This window comes from Zosterops lateralis (assembly GCF_965231275.1).
Source record: "Zosterops lateralis genome assembly, chromosome: 1".
NCBI lineage: Eukaryota > Metazoa > Chordata > Aves > Passeriformes > Zosteropidae > Zosterops > Zosterops lateralis.
Window position 1 is genome coordinate 60,105,956 of NC_139762.1, and position 16,575 is coordinate 60,122,530.

The 16,575-nt window shown below is 37.6% G+C and overlaps 1 protein-coding gene across 1 annotated transcript in view; it reads left to right on the top strand.

Moving 5' to 3' along the window:
• The window catches only part of DCDC2 (doublecortin domain containing 2), a 52,188-nt gene extending 38,935 nt beyond the window's left edge, over window positions 1-13,253 (top strand). The window contains exons 9-10 of the mRNA XM_083861664.1: window positions 8,871-9,215; window positions 10,485-13,253. Coding sequence (XP_083717790.1) covers window positions 8,871-9,215; window positions 10,485-10,592 — 453 coding nt within the window. The 3' untranslated portion in view covers window positions 10,593-13,253. The remainder of the gene's footprint in view (window positions 1-8,870; window positions 9,216-10,484) is intronic.
• The last annotated feature ends 3,322 nt before the right edge of the window (window positions 13,254-16,575 follow it).

A 16,575-nucleotide genomic window follows, 5' to 3' on the forward strand; every position in this document is an offset into this window, starting at 1 on the left:
CAGCAATGATTAGCCTTTTTATTGGCCTCTGAAGGTGTCTAAAAAATTCCTCTGGGTAGTGTAGAACATGTGGCTGTGTAAATTGGCTTGTCAGGCCTTAGTTTTTAGGCTGATTGCAATTTGTTTGAAATCCAGCCCTGGAGACAGGTGCCTTACTTCTCCACAGAGATCCTACAGCACAGGTTCTGTGTGTCTCACCAGTTTGCCCCTGCCAGGGGTGGTGACCATCCCTAGGGAGGGGAAAAACTCTCTACTACCACTTCTTTGTTTGGCAGTGGAACTGTTCACACAGTTGCCAGTGAGCATCAGATGTGCTGGCAAGCTTGCAGTTCTAGGAACTTGCTGGATACCTCTAAGCTCATGTACCAAGGTCCATTTGTCATGTTCAGATGGAAATATTTTTCACTTGCTACCAACAGATTCTGCTATCTGGACAAAGAACTGCAAGCAGGTGTATTTGATGGGGAAAAAATATTAAAAAGTCAGTCATGCACACTATGAATAATCTGATTTTCTTGTTTCCATAAAGCCAAACAAAGCACCAAAAATTTATTGCAACACAGGCCATAGTTTATATATAATGTTAAAATTTCATGTATAATTTTCTTGGTAATCTGGCAAGAAGCCATGTCCTTCTGAGTAGCATGGAGTACTTTTTATACCCAGATAACTAAGGTCACTCTAACCTTAGAAGCATTTAGCATTTTGCATGTTCAGGTTTGTATTAATGGCCATTTTAAATTGGTTTAAATTCTGTCATGTAAAGCTTTTTAGCTTTTTCTTATCTGCACTGCAGTTTCTGGTATTGCTAGAAATATGGGAAAGGACAGCCAGCCAGGTCTTGACTATCTTGCATAATGCATAAACATTTACATGCCAGCTTTCACTAGAATGCTGGCACTTTTGATAGGCTATCATTTCCATCAGCCACATAAATGAGGTGGTGAAGATAGCGCTTCATATTTTTTTCTTTTTATGCACCTTCTCTGTCTTGCTGTTTGAAGTACACAGTTGAACAAATGCCAGATTAGCCATTAACTAAACCTAGCGTTATACTGGCTAGACTCTCGCTTGTGTCCTGTTCTGTAAAATGCTGCCTGCCAGCTGAAAACACATTAAAAGAACAGGGTTTGCTTTACTCCAGACTAGCTGACAGTTGTAACTGAACATCAAGGATGAAAAAAATGAGTATTTTGCCTTAAACCAAACCAGACCTTTCTGTTCTATATTCTTTACCAAGACTTTCAGCTCCCAAATACAAAATTATTAGTTTCTTCTTTTGACATGCAGTCTTACTCCAAGTTGGTTGTTTGCATCACTGTGTCAACATTCATGGGGACTGATGACAGGATGTGAAATCAGTTGTGCAAATAGCAAGGGAATAAGGTGGTTCTTGACAGGGAGACAGCAAAGCAATAGTAGTTTCTTACTGGAGATGGTAATTAAGTGTATTACTTTGAATTTGCTGGTAATGATGCAAATATATTCAAAGTAACTCCAAGAAAAAAAAATTCTAACTTTTAAAGCTTTCAGAAAAAGCTACTCTTTTTCTTTCATTCTATATAAGTTCTAAAATACAAAAGCAGCAGTCTTTAGTGATAATACTGAAATAACACTGCAAGTGTGCACTGGTTTATCCATTTCCATAAGCATAGTTGTTTTTCTCCCATGCTGAGTCCTCACATGAGAGTTATGAGATCTGAAGTTATCCAGTGCATGACCCCATAAGGAATTCAGGCATGTTCTTGTGCCAGCCTGCTTTGCCATGGGGTATATGATTCTGGCTATTAAGATGTGATGTAGAAAGAGTCTCCATTTGGGTTTGGGTATTGGTTTGCTCTTTGGGTTATTTTCCCCCTCCAGATTTATCATCCTCATCTGCTTCTCTCCTTGTGTGTTTATTTGTAAAAATTAGTCGATGATAAATTTATCTAACAGACACTAGTTTGGATTTTTCTGTAGACGTTCACATTCTTGGTTTTTTCATTATCCATTTGCTTTCTACTTTTACAGACATGTCCGCTGATTAATGCAGTTCTCCACTCATTATTTCCCATTTCCTGGGCTGTGATGTGATGTGAGATTGTGTATCTCCCCTAGGTGAGCTGGAGCTGGAGTATATCATCAGTAGCAGAAAATTTGCACCTTTCATTTGCAGTTTTCATTATGGAGTATACATCTTGCTTTAGAGACCCAAGATTCACCTCAGTGAGCAGAATAAAATGTTTAGCTTCCCCATTGCTGAAGGCAAAATGTTAAAGTTTATGTTGATTCAACATTACAACAGGCTGACTGCTTGAAGAAACATTCTTTGATTAAAAAGGCTACAACTTTTCACGAGGAAACATTTTGCACTACATCAGTAAGGATTTCAAAATGGCATTTGGAAAGAAGACATGCAGAACTTCTAATACTCAAATTTCTCTACAAATGATGCAGCTGTAATTTAAGCCTTATGAATTTTGAGTGCTGACAAGCCCGTAGATAATATTTTCCACTGCATGTTCTTCTTTCAGCTCCACTGATTTACACTTAATGTTGTTATTAGTTTCTGTGTGAGATAGGGAAACTTACTCTGATTAGTTCATTGCAGTGCCAAATGAGAAGGGAGATCTTTCCTTCGATTCTGCATTGGGTGACTGTGATTTCTGAAGTTGTAGTAGCAATGCCTGATCTTGTCTTTAGAGACCTGTGTGGCCAACAGTTGAAGGACCTTCACTTCTTATGACTGAAGCCTGGAAATGAAAATCTCTTGTAAAACTAGTTTTGATACCACTTTGAAAAAAATTACCTCCATGCAACCCTGTTTTCAGAAATTTCAGCAACCCTAGAGCAGGCAGTTTCTCAAATTGCTTAACTTAAAGGGCATTTTAAATTAATTATAGAAGAACTTATAAAATTATTTTTGTATTTTTGCAGTTTCAGTAGGGCTTTTTTTAAATGCTTAACAATTTTCTCATTATCTACAGGTATGCTCAGCAGATCATACTGTATTGTAGGAAGTGAAGTATAGCAAATTTTATTTGCTTAACATATACATGAAGATGTGCAAAATGTTGTGGGAAAAAATAAACATAAGTGTCACTGACGTAGATGGAAAAAAAGTATTTTTGACTTTGGTACATATTAGAAAAGTAAAGATCTGAAAAGGTCATAAAACCATTGAATGGTTTGGGTTGAAAAGGGCTTTACAAATAATTTCATTTCAACCCCTCTACCAGGGGACACCTCAGGTTGCTCAGACCAGGTTGCTCAGAGCCTCATTATTCTGGTCTGGAGCACTTCCAATGATAGGGCATCCACAGCTTCTCTGGGCAACCTGATCCAGTTTGTCAGCACTCTCAAAATAAAGAATTTCTTCCTAATAGCCATACAACCCTGCCCTCTGTCAGTTTGAAGCCATTCCCCTTGGTCCTGTCACTACATGCCCTGGTAAAAAGATCCTTGCCAGATTACACAAAGTCCCCCTTCAGGCCCTGGAAGGTGCTGTGAGGTGTCTCTGCAGGTTTCTCTTCTCCAGACTGAACACCCCAAACTCTCTGAGTCTGTCTTCATAGGAAAGGTCTATGTCCCTCTTATGCTGGGACATGCCCCAGAGGGCAGTGCTCAAAGGTGTTGGCTTCTCTATCATGGCTGCATTGTGATTAAGGAACAAAGTATGCTTCCAGTTACTAGACAATGAAAACAATGAAGGGAGATTGAAAGGCTGCTTTTTCTACACTTCAAGTTCTTTAGTTTCCATTCACTCTTGTTGGACTTCTGGGTGCTGTGATGTTATGAAAAATTAAACTCTGTGGATTCAGGTGCTGCATGTGTTGTAAAAAAGAAATAAATTTTTGACACCCATCTCATAAAAAAAGTTGGAGTTTAAATGTTGTAGGGATAGAGACTTTTTGCCTTTAGGAACAACAGTGCATTTTGTGCAAATGTGGGAACTATGTGGGAAGTGTAAGACAGTTGAACCTTAACTATTCATTTGCTTGTTTTTAAGAGCCCGGGTTTTCTAAATGATGTGGAAGAGAAGAGGGCTGCTGTCACTTAGCAACACTTTCTAGTTCAGGAACAAAATGTTTCACTGTTGGAATCTGTGCAGTGCTGCTACAAAACATTCCTGAGTAGGAGCAGGGGAGCTCTGTTTTGAAGAGCTTTGATGCAATCAAAGTCACGTGTTCCTGTTGCTGCATTTGTGAGATGTATTCATGCCACTCTTCATGACCATTAAGATTTTTGTTGTCTACCTCATTGTTTGTCTGCTGTGACCATTAGCCAAGTAAACACTTCCAAACGACTTTGCAAATAAAGCAAAATTATGTTTTATACTAATGGTGCAAAATAATTTCTGCCATAAATGATTTGTGATAGCGCACTTTTCAGTATCAGTCATGTACAAACCTTCCGAGAGGTTTACATTAGCATCCCTAGAGGAAAAGAAGCCAAATGCTTCAATGCCTGAAGATTTCCTGACTTACTGCTTTTGAGTGATGATGGCATTTGGTAATGTAGCTCTTAATGAATGATATCATGATGAGTGTAATTAGAATACATCTTTCTTTTTTAAACACTCTGTTTTTGCTGAGATTAAAAATACTGTCAAGCAATCATACTTCTTAAATGCAAAATGAAATTGACTCTGCTCCTCATCAACCTGTTAGTTAAGTCAGGAGGTTTCCAGAAGGCGAGCTGGATCCATGTTTCCAGCAAGGAGCTAATAATTGCTTCAGTTTTTCTGCATGCTTTTGGTTGAATATGCTTTTCAATGTACAAGTCTTTTGTCAGTCAGTCTTTTCATTGCTAGTCCATGACAAGCAAAGAACTGTTCTCACATTCACAAAGGTATGGTTTGAAGACTAGTTATTTTAAGTAATGTGCTTACAAGCATGAAACTGCAAAACCATCACCTTTGCTTAAAAGATGCAGCCAGCAATGCAAAAAGCGAAGTTACTTCCTATTTTCTTTCAACCATTCAAAACGCAAAATTACAAACCTTATTATGATTAGTTCTGGCTACAGGAGGAATGGGGATAATCTAGCACAGTGACTGGAAAAGCTCTCTGCTCTAGAACTCACTTGATTGTGAAAAATACCTTAAAGAATAGGAATGCCTCTCCAATCCAAGTTCAAGTTGTGCTGTTGTTTTTTGAGGTGTGTAGATGGGACTAAACTAATGCAGGAACATTTATTCTGTAGTTCATTACAGTATCCATGTTCAGTTTCACTGGGATACAACTGGCTGGTTGCTTCCAACATGAATTTTCAATGTGCCTTTTGTTCTCTGTTACTATCCTTGATATCTTTATGATAACTGTGTAACATAGAGGTGATAGACCTCAGGTACTCAGTCCTGGAGATATATCCAGAGCTGTTTCTCTGGATTTGCGATGCCCTGAGCTTTTGTAGGAATCTCAAATGTGAGTGATAGCTTCCAACACAATGGCTGAAGGCTGAACCCTGGACGTCTGAGGAACAAGAAGAACACTCCCACATCTGTCTTGGCTATCCATCCAATTCATTCCATACAGGAAGTTCTGACTGAGAATATTTCGGTTATTTAAAAGATGAAGGATGAAAAGCTAAAAACTAAGATGGGAAATGTCACTGCTTTCCCATCAGTATGCAAGGCTGTTGCTGACTTGAGTCTGATAATTTCTGCAAGGATAGGTAGGTCTCAATCAGCATACCTGTTTTGCTTTCAGTGTGCCCATCCTGATTTATTCTGACTAAGAGAGCACAGTTTGTGGTAACTTTGGTGCATATATGATAGGCAATTTGTATACTTGTAGGTGGAGGGATGGCTGGGCTGCATCAAATTCAATGAAAAGGTTCCCAGTGACTCCAGGGAACTTTAAATTATACCTTGACCCACCAAGTACTTTAATGTAGGCTTTAGTTCATTATTTCAGGTTCACTGCTATCACTGAAACTATTCAAGAAAGTAAAGTATATACAGCATTTACAGGCTTTGGACTATTAAGACATCTGCTTTTCTCTCTTTTTCTGTTTTCTTCCCTGCATGTATACATGCAGATAAGCCTTCTCTTTTCCTAAATATGAAAAATCAAAAATTTGCTTTTTCTCAGTGAAGAAATTCTCTACTTAAAATAGAGAATACTAATTTATGCATAACGAGTAGGTCAATAAGATCTCAGTAGGAAGTATCACACATTTTTTAAGTAGAGAGCAATGTTTTATATGGTGGGTGATTTTGGCCTTCAGTTTCCTCCCTACAGTCCTGTCTTAGGTCTGCTGTGCATTCTGAAATGCAGTCAGTGGTCATATTCACATTTTAAAGGCTACCTTTGAATCTGCATGCAGAGGGAACCATACTACATTTTAGATTACCTTGTGAAAGGTCTTTTACTCAGGATAAGTGTTGTTTTTTAACTTGTTTGAAATGTCCATTCTTGTGTAGTGCAACTTGAAAGTAGATCAAATGAAGAATGCATTTTGCTTTCCAATTATTAGCTGAAAACGTGGCTCCTTATTTTTGTCTGTAATAGTAATGACATTGTAGTAATATGTTCAGCTATCTTGAAATTTTCAGTTACTAAAAAAAACAATATACTTGCACTGATGGGAGTGGTTTTTTATTCATCTTGTTTTCTACTTTTTTTTTTTTTTTTTTTTTTTTTTTCCAATTTAGCTTGATTGGCCAAGTTAAATTGTTTGGAATTTGATTGTTATTTCATGTGAGTTCTATGCTCTGTGAACTTTCAGTGACTTTCTGGGTACAGTTCAGTAAAGCTCTGTTTATATTCTTTGTTCCTCATTCTTCAAAAATTTGCATCCACACCTATTTTAGACAGATAAGGTCAAATGAGTCTAGCTAGCATAGCACTTTAGGGAGTGCTATGTCCCTCAAATGTCCATTGTGCTTCCATGCCAAAGACTGGTTCCACAGCAGTGAAACCAGTTGAAGCATTGGGATACATATGTTTACACCATGGCATAAAGCCTACACACTTTCTTCTACAGTCTAGAATGAGCCACCATGCTAAAGCCATGCAGGCAAGAGCATATATTCATTTCTGCCTGTACCCACTACCAAAAAGCTGGAAATTGTAATGTCGTGGATGACTACAACAGTTAACTGAGCAAGTCTGTGTTGACTTTTCTTATCCCCTTAATTTAGTGTGTGTAGTGTCATAGCAAGCAGGTGTCATTAAGTAAAGCCAAACACATTTTTATCTAGTGGTGTCTGGTGCATGTAAATTGTCCCACCCTCCTCTGTTTCTCGTCAGAATCCAGAGCTGCTAATTTCCTTAGCAGACTGAAAGCAAATCAGTGGATAACATGTCTAAGAGTAGCAGGTAACTTCTGAGAATTTATGGATCTACAGATTCTTTGCTATATTTATGTGCTGCAGGTTACAAAGGTTGGATCCAAATTTGCTTTGGATGGTGCCTTCTTTGAAGGTTTCTGTAAAGACTTGGTTTGTTAAAGTTTTATTTAAGTGATAATAAGGCTGGTTTGATGTTACTAGATGAAAGTAAGCCAGAAAGGATTGAATAAAAAAACACATAGAAATGACTGTACTTCAAAAATCGCTTATGGAGCCATTATTTATCTGTATTTCTGGTAATTCCGCATTCTGTGGATTATTGCAACACAATAACTTGTCCTTTTTGCAGCTGTGCCGATGTGGCATTGAGCACTGGAATAATAAAATTGTCTTATGTTGCTACTTAGATATCAAAGGAAAATCAAGATGTTTCGTCAAGAAGCTTCAATAAATTCTTGATCTTACTGAACTGGCTTTTATTAATACATTGAAGGTGATGAGAAAATTCTTTTGAAATGTTAAGATTAATGAGGAAAAGAAATTTTTAGAAGACAACTTACTTCTCTGTAGCAGATAGCTGCTTGCATAGAGCAGCTACTGAGGACAGTAAAATTCCGAAGAGTTTTGATTAAGAGATAATCTATTGCTCTCAGCTTGTTTGATTTAGATTTAGAGTCTGATGAGGCTGGGTGGGAGGCAGACACCTTGTCGCCCCTGTGGGATTTTTTTACTTTATTTTCATTTATACCTCAGCACAAATATGTAAGTAATCTTGGCAAGTAGGAGCATTGGTTGACTGAATAGTCAGGGGACTCTTCAAAGCTGAAGCTGGAAGGCAAATGACAAAGACCAGACAATTTGTGCATCCATCTCCTAGGCTGTCATGAGAAAGTGCTGCCAGCAGCTTTATCCATAGTGAGCTTCTGATAACTCTCCTACAAGGTGAGGCAAGATCTTGTTCCTTCCGGCTGCTGGTACAATTCTGTGTAGGAAAAATTGCTGCCAAATGTCCAGAAAAACCTAACCAAGCCACCCTACACAGGGATCTTTGCGAAGGGGAATAATGTCTTGGAAGTGACCAGTGGTATGTCCACCTCATCTCTCTAACTACTTTTCTGTGTATTAAAAGAAGACCAATGATCATGGCATGGCCTGGTCCATAGGTAAAATGCTTCTTGGGGAACAGTTTGTGAACTAGTAATACATGATATTTTCTTGTGACAGGACTTTATTAACAATGTAGTATGTAGTAATGTTAGAAAAACAGAGAACCTGAAACAGGTGGAACAGAGTAAGCTTTGCTGTGTCAATTAAACCTAGCTCAATCTACTTGTTTTGAATGTTGTCAAATGGATTAAACCCTGTGTAATAAATTTAAATCTCACCAACACGTTTTGGAAATGAAGAATAAGGGCATTATGGGGTGCAAGTACAGGAGCATAATTTTCTGTCCATGTCAACAAACCTCAAATTAGCATACTTACTCCTCAGTAATGATGTAATTGTGAATTTGATGTCTGTCACATTCAGAATTGCATGGAGCATTCTGATTTAAAATGCCTCATAATGCTGCTGCTTTTCCTTTCACCAGAGACCAGCAGAAACTGTAGATGAAGAAGAGAATGTAGAAGAGGAAAATGACAGGGGAGAGGAAGAATATAAAGGAGAGGAAGAATATCCAGAAGTGAATGGAGAGGAAAGTGGGGAAACTGTTAAAGAAAGAATTGAAGTGGAAGAAGACAAAAATAAATTAAATGAAAAATATGAAGATGAAGCAGGAGAAACACAGAATGTTGACCAAGCAGAGGAAAAGGAACTTATCCATTTAAATGACAAAAACAATGAAGGAAATGGTGAGGGAATGGAGAATTTGAACTACCAAGGTGATCTTCAGCCTGAAGAAGAAATAAAAGACGATTCTGGCAGTCAGAACCAGGTGAGTGTTTATTCTTTCAAACTGTTTTCCTTAAGTTATTGTTCCTCATTCATCTCAGCCTTATGCTTCTCATCTGGTCTCTAAGTAGTTAATTTTTGATAAAATCATGAGACCATTTATAAGGACTTCAGTTTGTGAATAGTTATTTTCCGTCTGTATAGGTCAATTACATCAGTAATTACATTATATGCCCTCCAACTGAGAAAGCAGATGTTTCTCACTATTTTGATGAATCTGCATCTTCTACTTTTCTTAGTATGCTGAATTTTAGAAAAAAAAAAGTAATGAAAAAAAAATCTTGTAGTTTCCAGAAAAGCAGAATCATTGTATATTTCTACACTACTTTGTCTTTTAAGACAGAGCAGAAGGGTGTGTTCAGGAACACCACAGTGCCTCAATTACTTTGATTAATTGACTTTCACAAAAGTTGCATTTCATAAAGAGCTTTTGCCATTGCTTTGTGGAAGTTTCATCTCTTTTTCTTAGAGATTGAAAAGTACAGTGGATATGAGCAAATTCCTTTAAAGCAAGGGGCTTTAGTCAGTTAAAAAGCAAATATCCTATTAATTTAGAATACATGGCAACATGCTGTTGGCTTAGATGTAGGGATGCAACCCACATAAATAAGGAGAACTCTCCTGACTGTCAGATGAACTGGCCAGCTCACAGAGTGTGGGAAACAAAGTCTTTTGTTTGATGGGGAGAATCCAGGTCTGGGAAGAGTGGGATTCATGAGTGTCAGAAGTGGAGCAATTTCTGCACATTCCCTGCCTACAGGGAAAACATGTCCCTCTTCTTTCTGTGACACTGGGAATGGTTTCTTGCATTTTGCAACTGGGCTTTCTTCTGTTCCTGTATGACACACAAGAATATTTTTCATTTGAGAGCTGAGTAACACGACATTTTCTTGGGCTCTGAATTTATTCTGTGCTTCATATATTTGAATTATTTTTTTGTTTTAGATAAGCTGAAGGTATTTATGGAAATGGAGAAAGTGAGTGAGCATTCACTTTAAATGGATTTGTGGGTAGCTGGATGCTTGATGAAAGAACTGTAGGGGGGGCCCTCTAATGTGAATGCGTTCTCCTTTGGGAGATGGATAAGTATAAAATAAATGAAAATTTTAACATGATCACTCTTTGAAAACATTTTTTTTCACATTAAGAATACCTTGCAGAAATTTTAATATGATGTGCTTAATGCTGTATTGAAATGCAGTGAAATCTTTGATACCTGATGACGTTAACAGTGCCTGTCCTTTTTCTTGAGGTTGATCCTGGTCTTGAAAAAACATCCACAAACCCAAGGGTGACAATCACCAGCCCACAGGAAGGTGAAAAGAACGACCAGAGCATTGACTGTGCGGCAGTTGCATAAACAAGAAAAATGTAATGAGTAGAAAATGAAAAAGGATAACACTTTAAATATAAAGCGTGTTATTTTTTGTGATTGGTAACTTATATTAGGAAGGCAGGTTGAGTACCCATGTAATGAGTCGTGAGATGATGATGCTCTATGGACTGATGAAAAACAAGCATTTATATCTACTAGAAGAACATAGAATTATTTTTACACGGTGAGATTTTCTGATAAGATTTGAGGGGGGAAATACAAGAGTACTTTTTAGTAGTATTAGAAAAAAATGAACTATTCTGTGGTATGAGATAGCAGCAATAGAATAACCACAAAAATTACACTGTTCCACAGAACGGAGATGAGACCCACCCAGATTCAATGTCAAAACTTCTTTATTGATTTGTTCAGAAAAAGAAACTATTTTTTACCTTTTAACTAGGACATGTGTAGTTTGTAGTTTTTCCTCTAAAATTCCACAATAGGTATAATTTTCAGGTGTAACATTAAGATATAACTAGACTATGTTCCTTGCCTAATGGATTTATGCCCACAGAAAATGGTTTACTATAATGAGGGACCAATGTTACTAAACAGTCTATTTTCAGTATATTAATTAGAATTATAAGGTTTTGCATACATAAATAGCACTTATTTAGCACTATGACTACATGTGGCCAGCCCACAATACTGCAGCTTGTTTCCATTTAGAACAGAAAATTTTGTTGATTGTCCTGCACTGATTCACTAAATGGTGAATTATCGTCATCATGAACAAAAAACAAAGGAAGTGTATGCAGTAGATTAATTTAAAAAGTTGAATTCGGATGGATTTTTCATTCCGTCTAAGAGAAACTTAATTTATTAATGAACTAAAAAAAAAAGAACATGCCTGGATTCCGACTGAAATTTCCATGAAACCATTGCTGTTGATGGAGCCATTTTAGTATGTGAGACGTCAGGACGAGCCCACCAGCTTTCTGTAAAAGTCAGGAACAATTATTTCATTTATGAACCCTTTGCATAGCCTTAATAGTTGGAAGTGTGTCATCATCCTTCTGAGCAAGCTGTCTCCTGATAGGCTGTGGCTTAATATGCATTAGTAAATAAGGCATTGATCCACAGTATTAGTTCTCTTGATGACACTGATTCCATTGCTCTTATCATTTCTCTGTTAGTAATGGGAATAATTTGTAGTTCGTAGAAATACAGCCCTGAGCATAATTTTATTAATTATACAAAAGAAATAGTGAGTTTCCTTATCGTTAATGCCAGTAAATTATTGCTACAAGAAACTTAATGTCATTTTTGTTGATTTAATGCCATTAAGACAAGAATTACATTTATGAACAAATTGAACTTGAAGCACTGTTTAAGGAATGTGAAGAACCACTTGTCATAACTGAGACTCAAATGTCTTCCCTTCTTCTACTAGTTATTAAGTATATTTTTCCAATGTAATAGAAATACGTGGAGATCTTTCAGCATATTTCTGTGCTTTGGCAATGTAAGTATAGAAAACATGTTAAAAAACATATGAATAGGGTTAGAACAGTTTGCCCTATGGCATCTCTGAATTGTCTGTGAAACCTTCTGTCTATGAAACCTGTAGCTTTTGTTGAGCTGTCTAACAAAGACCAAAGGGAATATTTCATTTGTGATCAGTTCTAAATAATCTCCTAATTTATCCAAGCTCTTAAACAAAGTATGCATGCTTTCTTTTTTTGTGATAGCAGTTAAGCCTATGCTTAAATATATTTGATTTCTCTGGTATTTAAAAAGATATTTATAGTTAAGCAGAAGTAAAAACCAACCAACTCTTCCCCCAACAAAAAAAAAAAACAAACAAAAAACACAAAACAAACAAACAAACAAACAAACAAAAACCCCAAACAAACAAACAAAAAAAATCAACCAACCAAAAAAAAAATCCAAACAAACAAAACAAAAAGCAATCAAACAAACAACCCCCCACAAAAAACAACAAAAACAAAAAAGCTTGAACCAGAATGGATAAAATAACTGTGGGCGATAGTGAAGTAAAATGACACAGGTGCCTTTATTGTTGGTTTCTATTTATAGCTTCTGAGTGACATCAGTTTCTGTCATTTCTTTCCTTTCCCCAGAAGTTTGGTATTTTGCATGCTTAAAAGACTTAGAGATATCAATAAGAATATTTCAAAGGATTAAACTAAATTCTAGGGAATTGTAATGTTATCAATTTCCTTTATAGAAACATGAAATTCCTGTGAGTGTTACTCAACTTCAAAAATGTTTCCCCTTCTGTTCTCTTGTAAGAAAGGATATATTTCTTCAGAAAAGCAAACCAGACTGTTTGGAAATAGAGATATAACCATTTTATGATTCACCTTGCGACACTGACAATATGAATTTTGTATCAGGTTCTTTTATTTAGGGAAACTAGTTTAAGCCTAACAAATAATTCTAGTAGAAATTAAACAAGAATGACACAGGTGGTCTTGCTAATAGTTTTTCTGTCCTGATTTGCTGTGTGTGATGGCTTAACTCATTTTTACCCAAGAAATACATAATTTTGTAAAGTTTATATAATGTTATTTTATTACGCTTATGTGCAACAATTCTGAGGGTTTTTTAAAGAATTGTTTTCTTGTTTTGCTTTTATTTTTAAAAACAATTTGCTAATAAAGAGAACTAGTAAAGATATTCCTGTGTTTTCTCTCATATCAAGGCCTGTTTGATGTTAAATATGTCTTTGGGTTACTGACTTAATAAATTTGGTGATTTTGCAGCTGATAGGATTCTCCCATAACCAGAACTTTAAAAAACCCCAACAAACAACAGAAGAGGGATTTGGTAGTTTTTGTATTGCAACTGTGAAAGAAAATATGTTGCCAATTTAGCTGATACATAGTTATAAATGTAAGACTAATGGCACAGTTAAACTTGCTCAGGGAGTTTTTTAATGTCACAATTCAGGTTAGGCCTGGGTTATTGGTATGTGTGTGCTGCTCAGGCAATACTCAGCAAATGAAGTGAGTTTTATCTGTTCATTGGCAATTCCTGGGAACATTACCAAACTTCTACATGTCTCCCTGCAGAGATTCCTAATTTCAGCAAAGTGTTAAAGCATAAGCTTAAATCCCATAGGATTGCAGTTTTAATTGAGCTTTAACTAATGCTTTGGTGCCTTGACATGTCAGAGCCAAAATAAAGTTAGTTTGTGTAAAACATGGGTGAAAATAAGGAAAATATAATCCCTGGTCAGTTTCATCTAATAAACCTATGTGCAGAAGGATAAAAGAGTGAGTATTCTGATCACTTGAAAATACAGGGGAAAGGTTGTTGCTGGTCTATTTTGATTGATTGATTACCCCAAATGTATATTAAAACAACCATTAGATAATAAATGTAAATACCAAATGAAGTATCTCCAGGAAGGGTGTATTTATTAAGTGGTTGCAATCAGAATGATTGAATGGGATGCACTCAAGGATGTTTTGTCCTGGGTGGCTGACAGCCTTCAATCTAAGTTTTAATCAAAAGAAGTGCAGTGGACATGGCAATAGACATGGAGCCATCTGCTCTCTGTAGATTATTCTGTGCGTACACGTTTGTATCCATCAACTTATAGATGTGTGTGAGTGCTGAAACTAGAGGCATTTGCTATCTGCTCACACTGCACACATAAATAATCTGAATATTAATAGTTTAATCTTCTTATAATGTTAGTGATGGGAAAATATTACTGGTTGTAGCTGAAATTTGCTATAATTATACAAGATTATATAATCTTATATATGTCAAAACCTAGTAATAACCTCATGAAAAGGGTGACATATGTTCTAATGTGTGTACACTTCAGTGCTTTGCTGAACCAAGCTCAGAATTCTTGAAACACTGGCGTAAAAAAGAAATATTGGCCTGGGAGCTACTGGAAGCTATGGGGGACATAAGGAAGCAGACAGGATTCAGAAAATTCAAGAAAGAAAGTACAAGTCTAGAGTGCAACACCTGATACCAAAGCATTTGAAAGGTCTTTAGTATTAACCTAGTGAGTGGTGAAGTCCCCCAGTACTGCCAGATGGGGCTGTCAGAGGACCCTGCTTGGGACTGTCCTGCAAGAACTAGGCTGTGCTTAAAAAGCCTCCACCCAGCATCTACAGCCTGAGTGTGCCCCCAGAATGTGCAGCCAGTGGGGTGAGCTGGTGTAGGAGAGGGGAGGGAGGGAGGGAGGGAGAGAGGAAAGGCCCTGCAGTGTCTCTGAAGGAGTGGAGAGGGTTGGGAGCCATCAGAAACACCAACATATCCATGCTGGCAGTACTGGGAGGAAAAACCTGCCTCAAAGGACCCCCTCAAAGGAGTCCCCAGACCCTGCACCAGAGCACCAAAACATGATGCAACTGATCCACAGTGGTGCAAGGGACAGCAACTGGCTCCCTGCATGGGAGGTACATGGGTGTTCCTGCCTGGCCCAAATGTATATTAATCCATTAAATTTTATACTCTTTGGCAGCAGGAGGTGGGGGACCCTTGCCACCAAGAAGACCAGATGGAGGGGAGCAAGACATCATTGGGACCCTTGGGAGAGTGATATGTTTCTACCTAACCCCTGTCACTCTCTCCTTGTGTCACCTCCCCCCCACCCTTTTCTATTCCTTTCTTTCTTTTCTTTTTCTTTCTGTTTGCCTCTTTTACTGTTAAGTTAAATATATAAACTTTTTTGGCACCAACATCTAACCTCATTTGGTTTTAATGAAATTTTGGGGTATATTTTGAACCTTTCTGGGTTCGATCCATTTTATTCATGGAGACTTAGCTTTCTTTACTCTTCTGTGTTTAAACTGATTTGTAACACCTAGGTGCACTACTTGGCTCTTGCCCTGGTTGAGCTGCAGGCTGATCCTGCCATCCCCTCTCTACAGGCCATCAAAGCCTCTATGCTTGGCAGCAAGGAGAGGTTTTTACTCACCATTTGGAATAACACGACTTCTTCCTATAGTGGAGTACTGTGCTGAGACACAGAACAAAAGGTTTAATAAGGATCCAAGGGAAAGTACATTTCTTTAAACTCACTATATTGCTTTCAATTCTTAGTTTAGGGCTGTTCTTGTTTTCTTCTTTCTCATCCTATCAGAAACTAAAAAATCCTGTCCAGATTTTAAGATTTTAAATATGAATCCATATAAGTTTACTTCTTCTACAAAGCTGCTCAACATGGTAGAATGAAAAAGCATCTCTAGAAATGGATATTCCAATTTAAATGCTACACTTGGTAAGAAAGTCGAATGCTAAAATCCCCCTCCTTCCCAGTATTACACCACTTATTTATAAGCAATTTTTTTTTCTTTAAAATTAGATTATTCTCATAAATATTTGTCATTAAGAAATCTCATGTAGACCAGTGGTCAAACACAAGACACGTTTAAACCAACAAACTCAATTTGTCACTTTCCAATTACACGATCACAGGTCAGAACAAGCTCATTGCTATCCATTCTGTTGTGAATTTAAGCTAAAGATGGGCTGGCTGCTTGTGCTGCAATCATCTGTCTTTGACTGGTGTTCACTGCAAGGGACCAAGCTCTTACTACTCCTCCCATGGCATAAGATGGTAATGTCTCCCTCCAGGGAAATCTGAGACCTTGGCTCTCAGAGCACAAGGGAGTTTGCATGGCTACTATGGTGATTTTTGGAAGACTGCTGGAGCTACCTGTGCCCCAAAAACTCATCTACAAGCCAGAGCTAAAAGCTGTCACTGGTTTCTGTGGCTGTCCTGGGTCTCAGAGAATACCTCTGCTCTGATTTGCACTGATGTGTGCCTTGCCCAGGGCTTTCTCAGTCACCTCTGATATGCAAGGGAGGGGGGGTGCAGATGAACCCACTCATTTGTGACCTTACAAAGCAGGGAGCCAGAAACCAAATCAGCCTGTACATAAGGGATACTGGGGCACCCTCTGATTTGTGCTCCTTGGAGATAGTGGCTCTGTTCAGCAGTCTTTGAAGTGAGGATTTTTGTCTGGGCAAA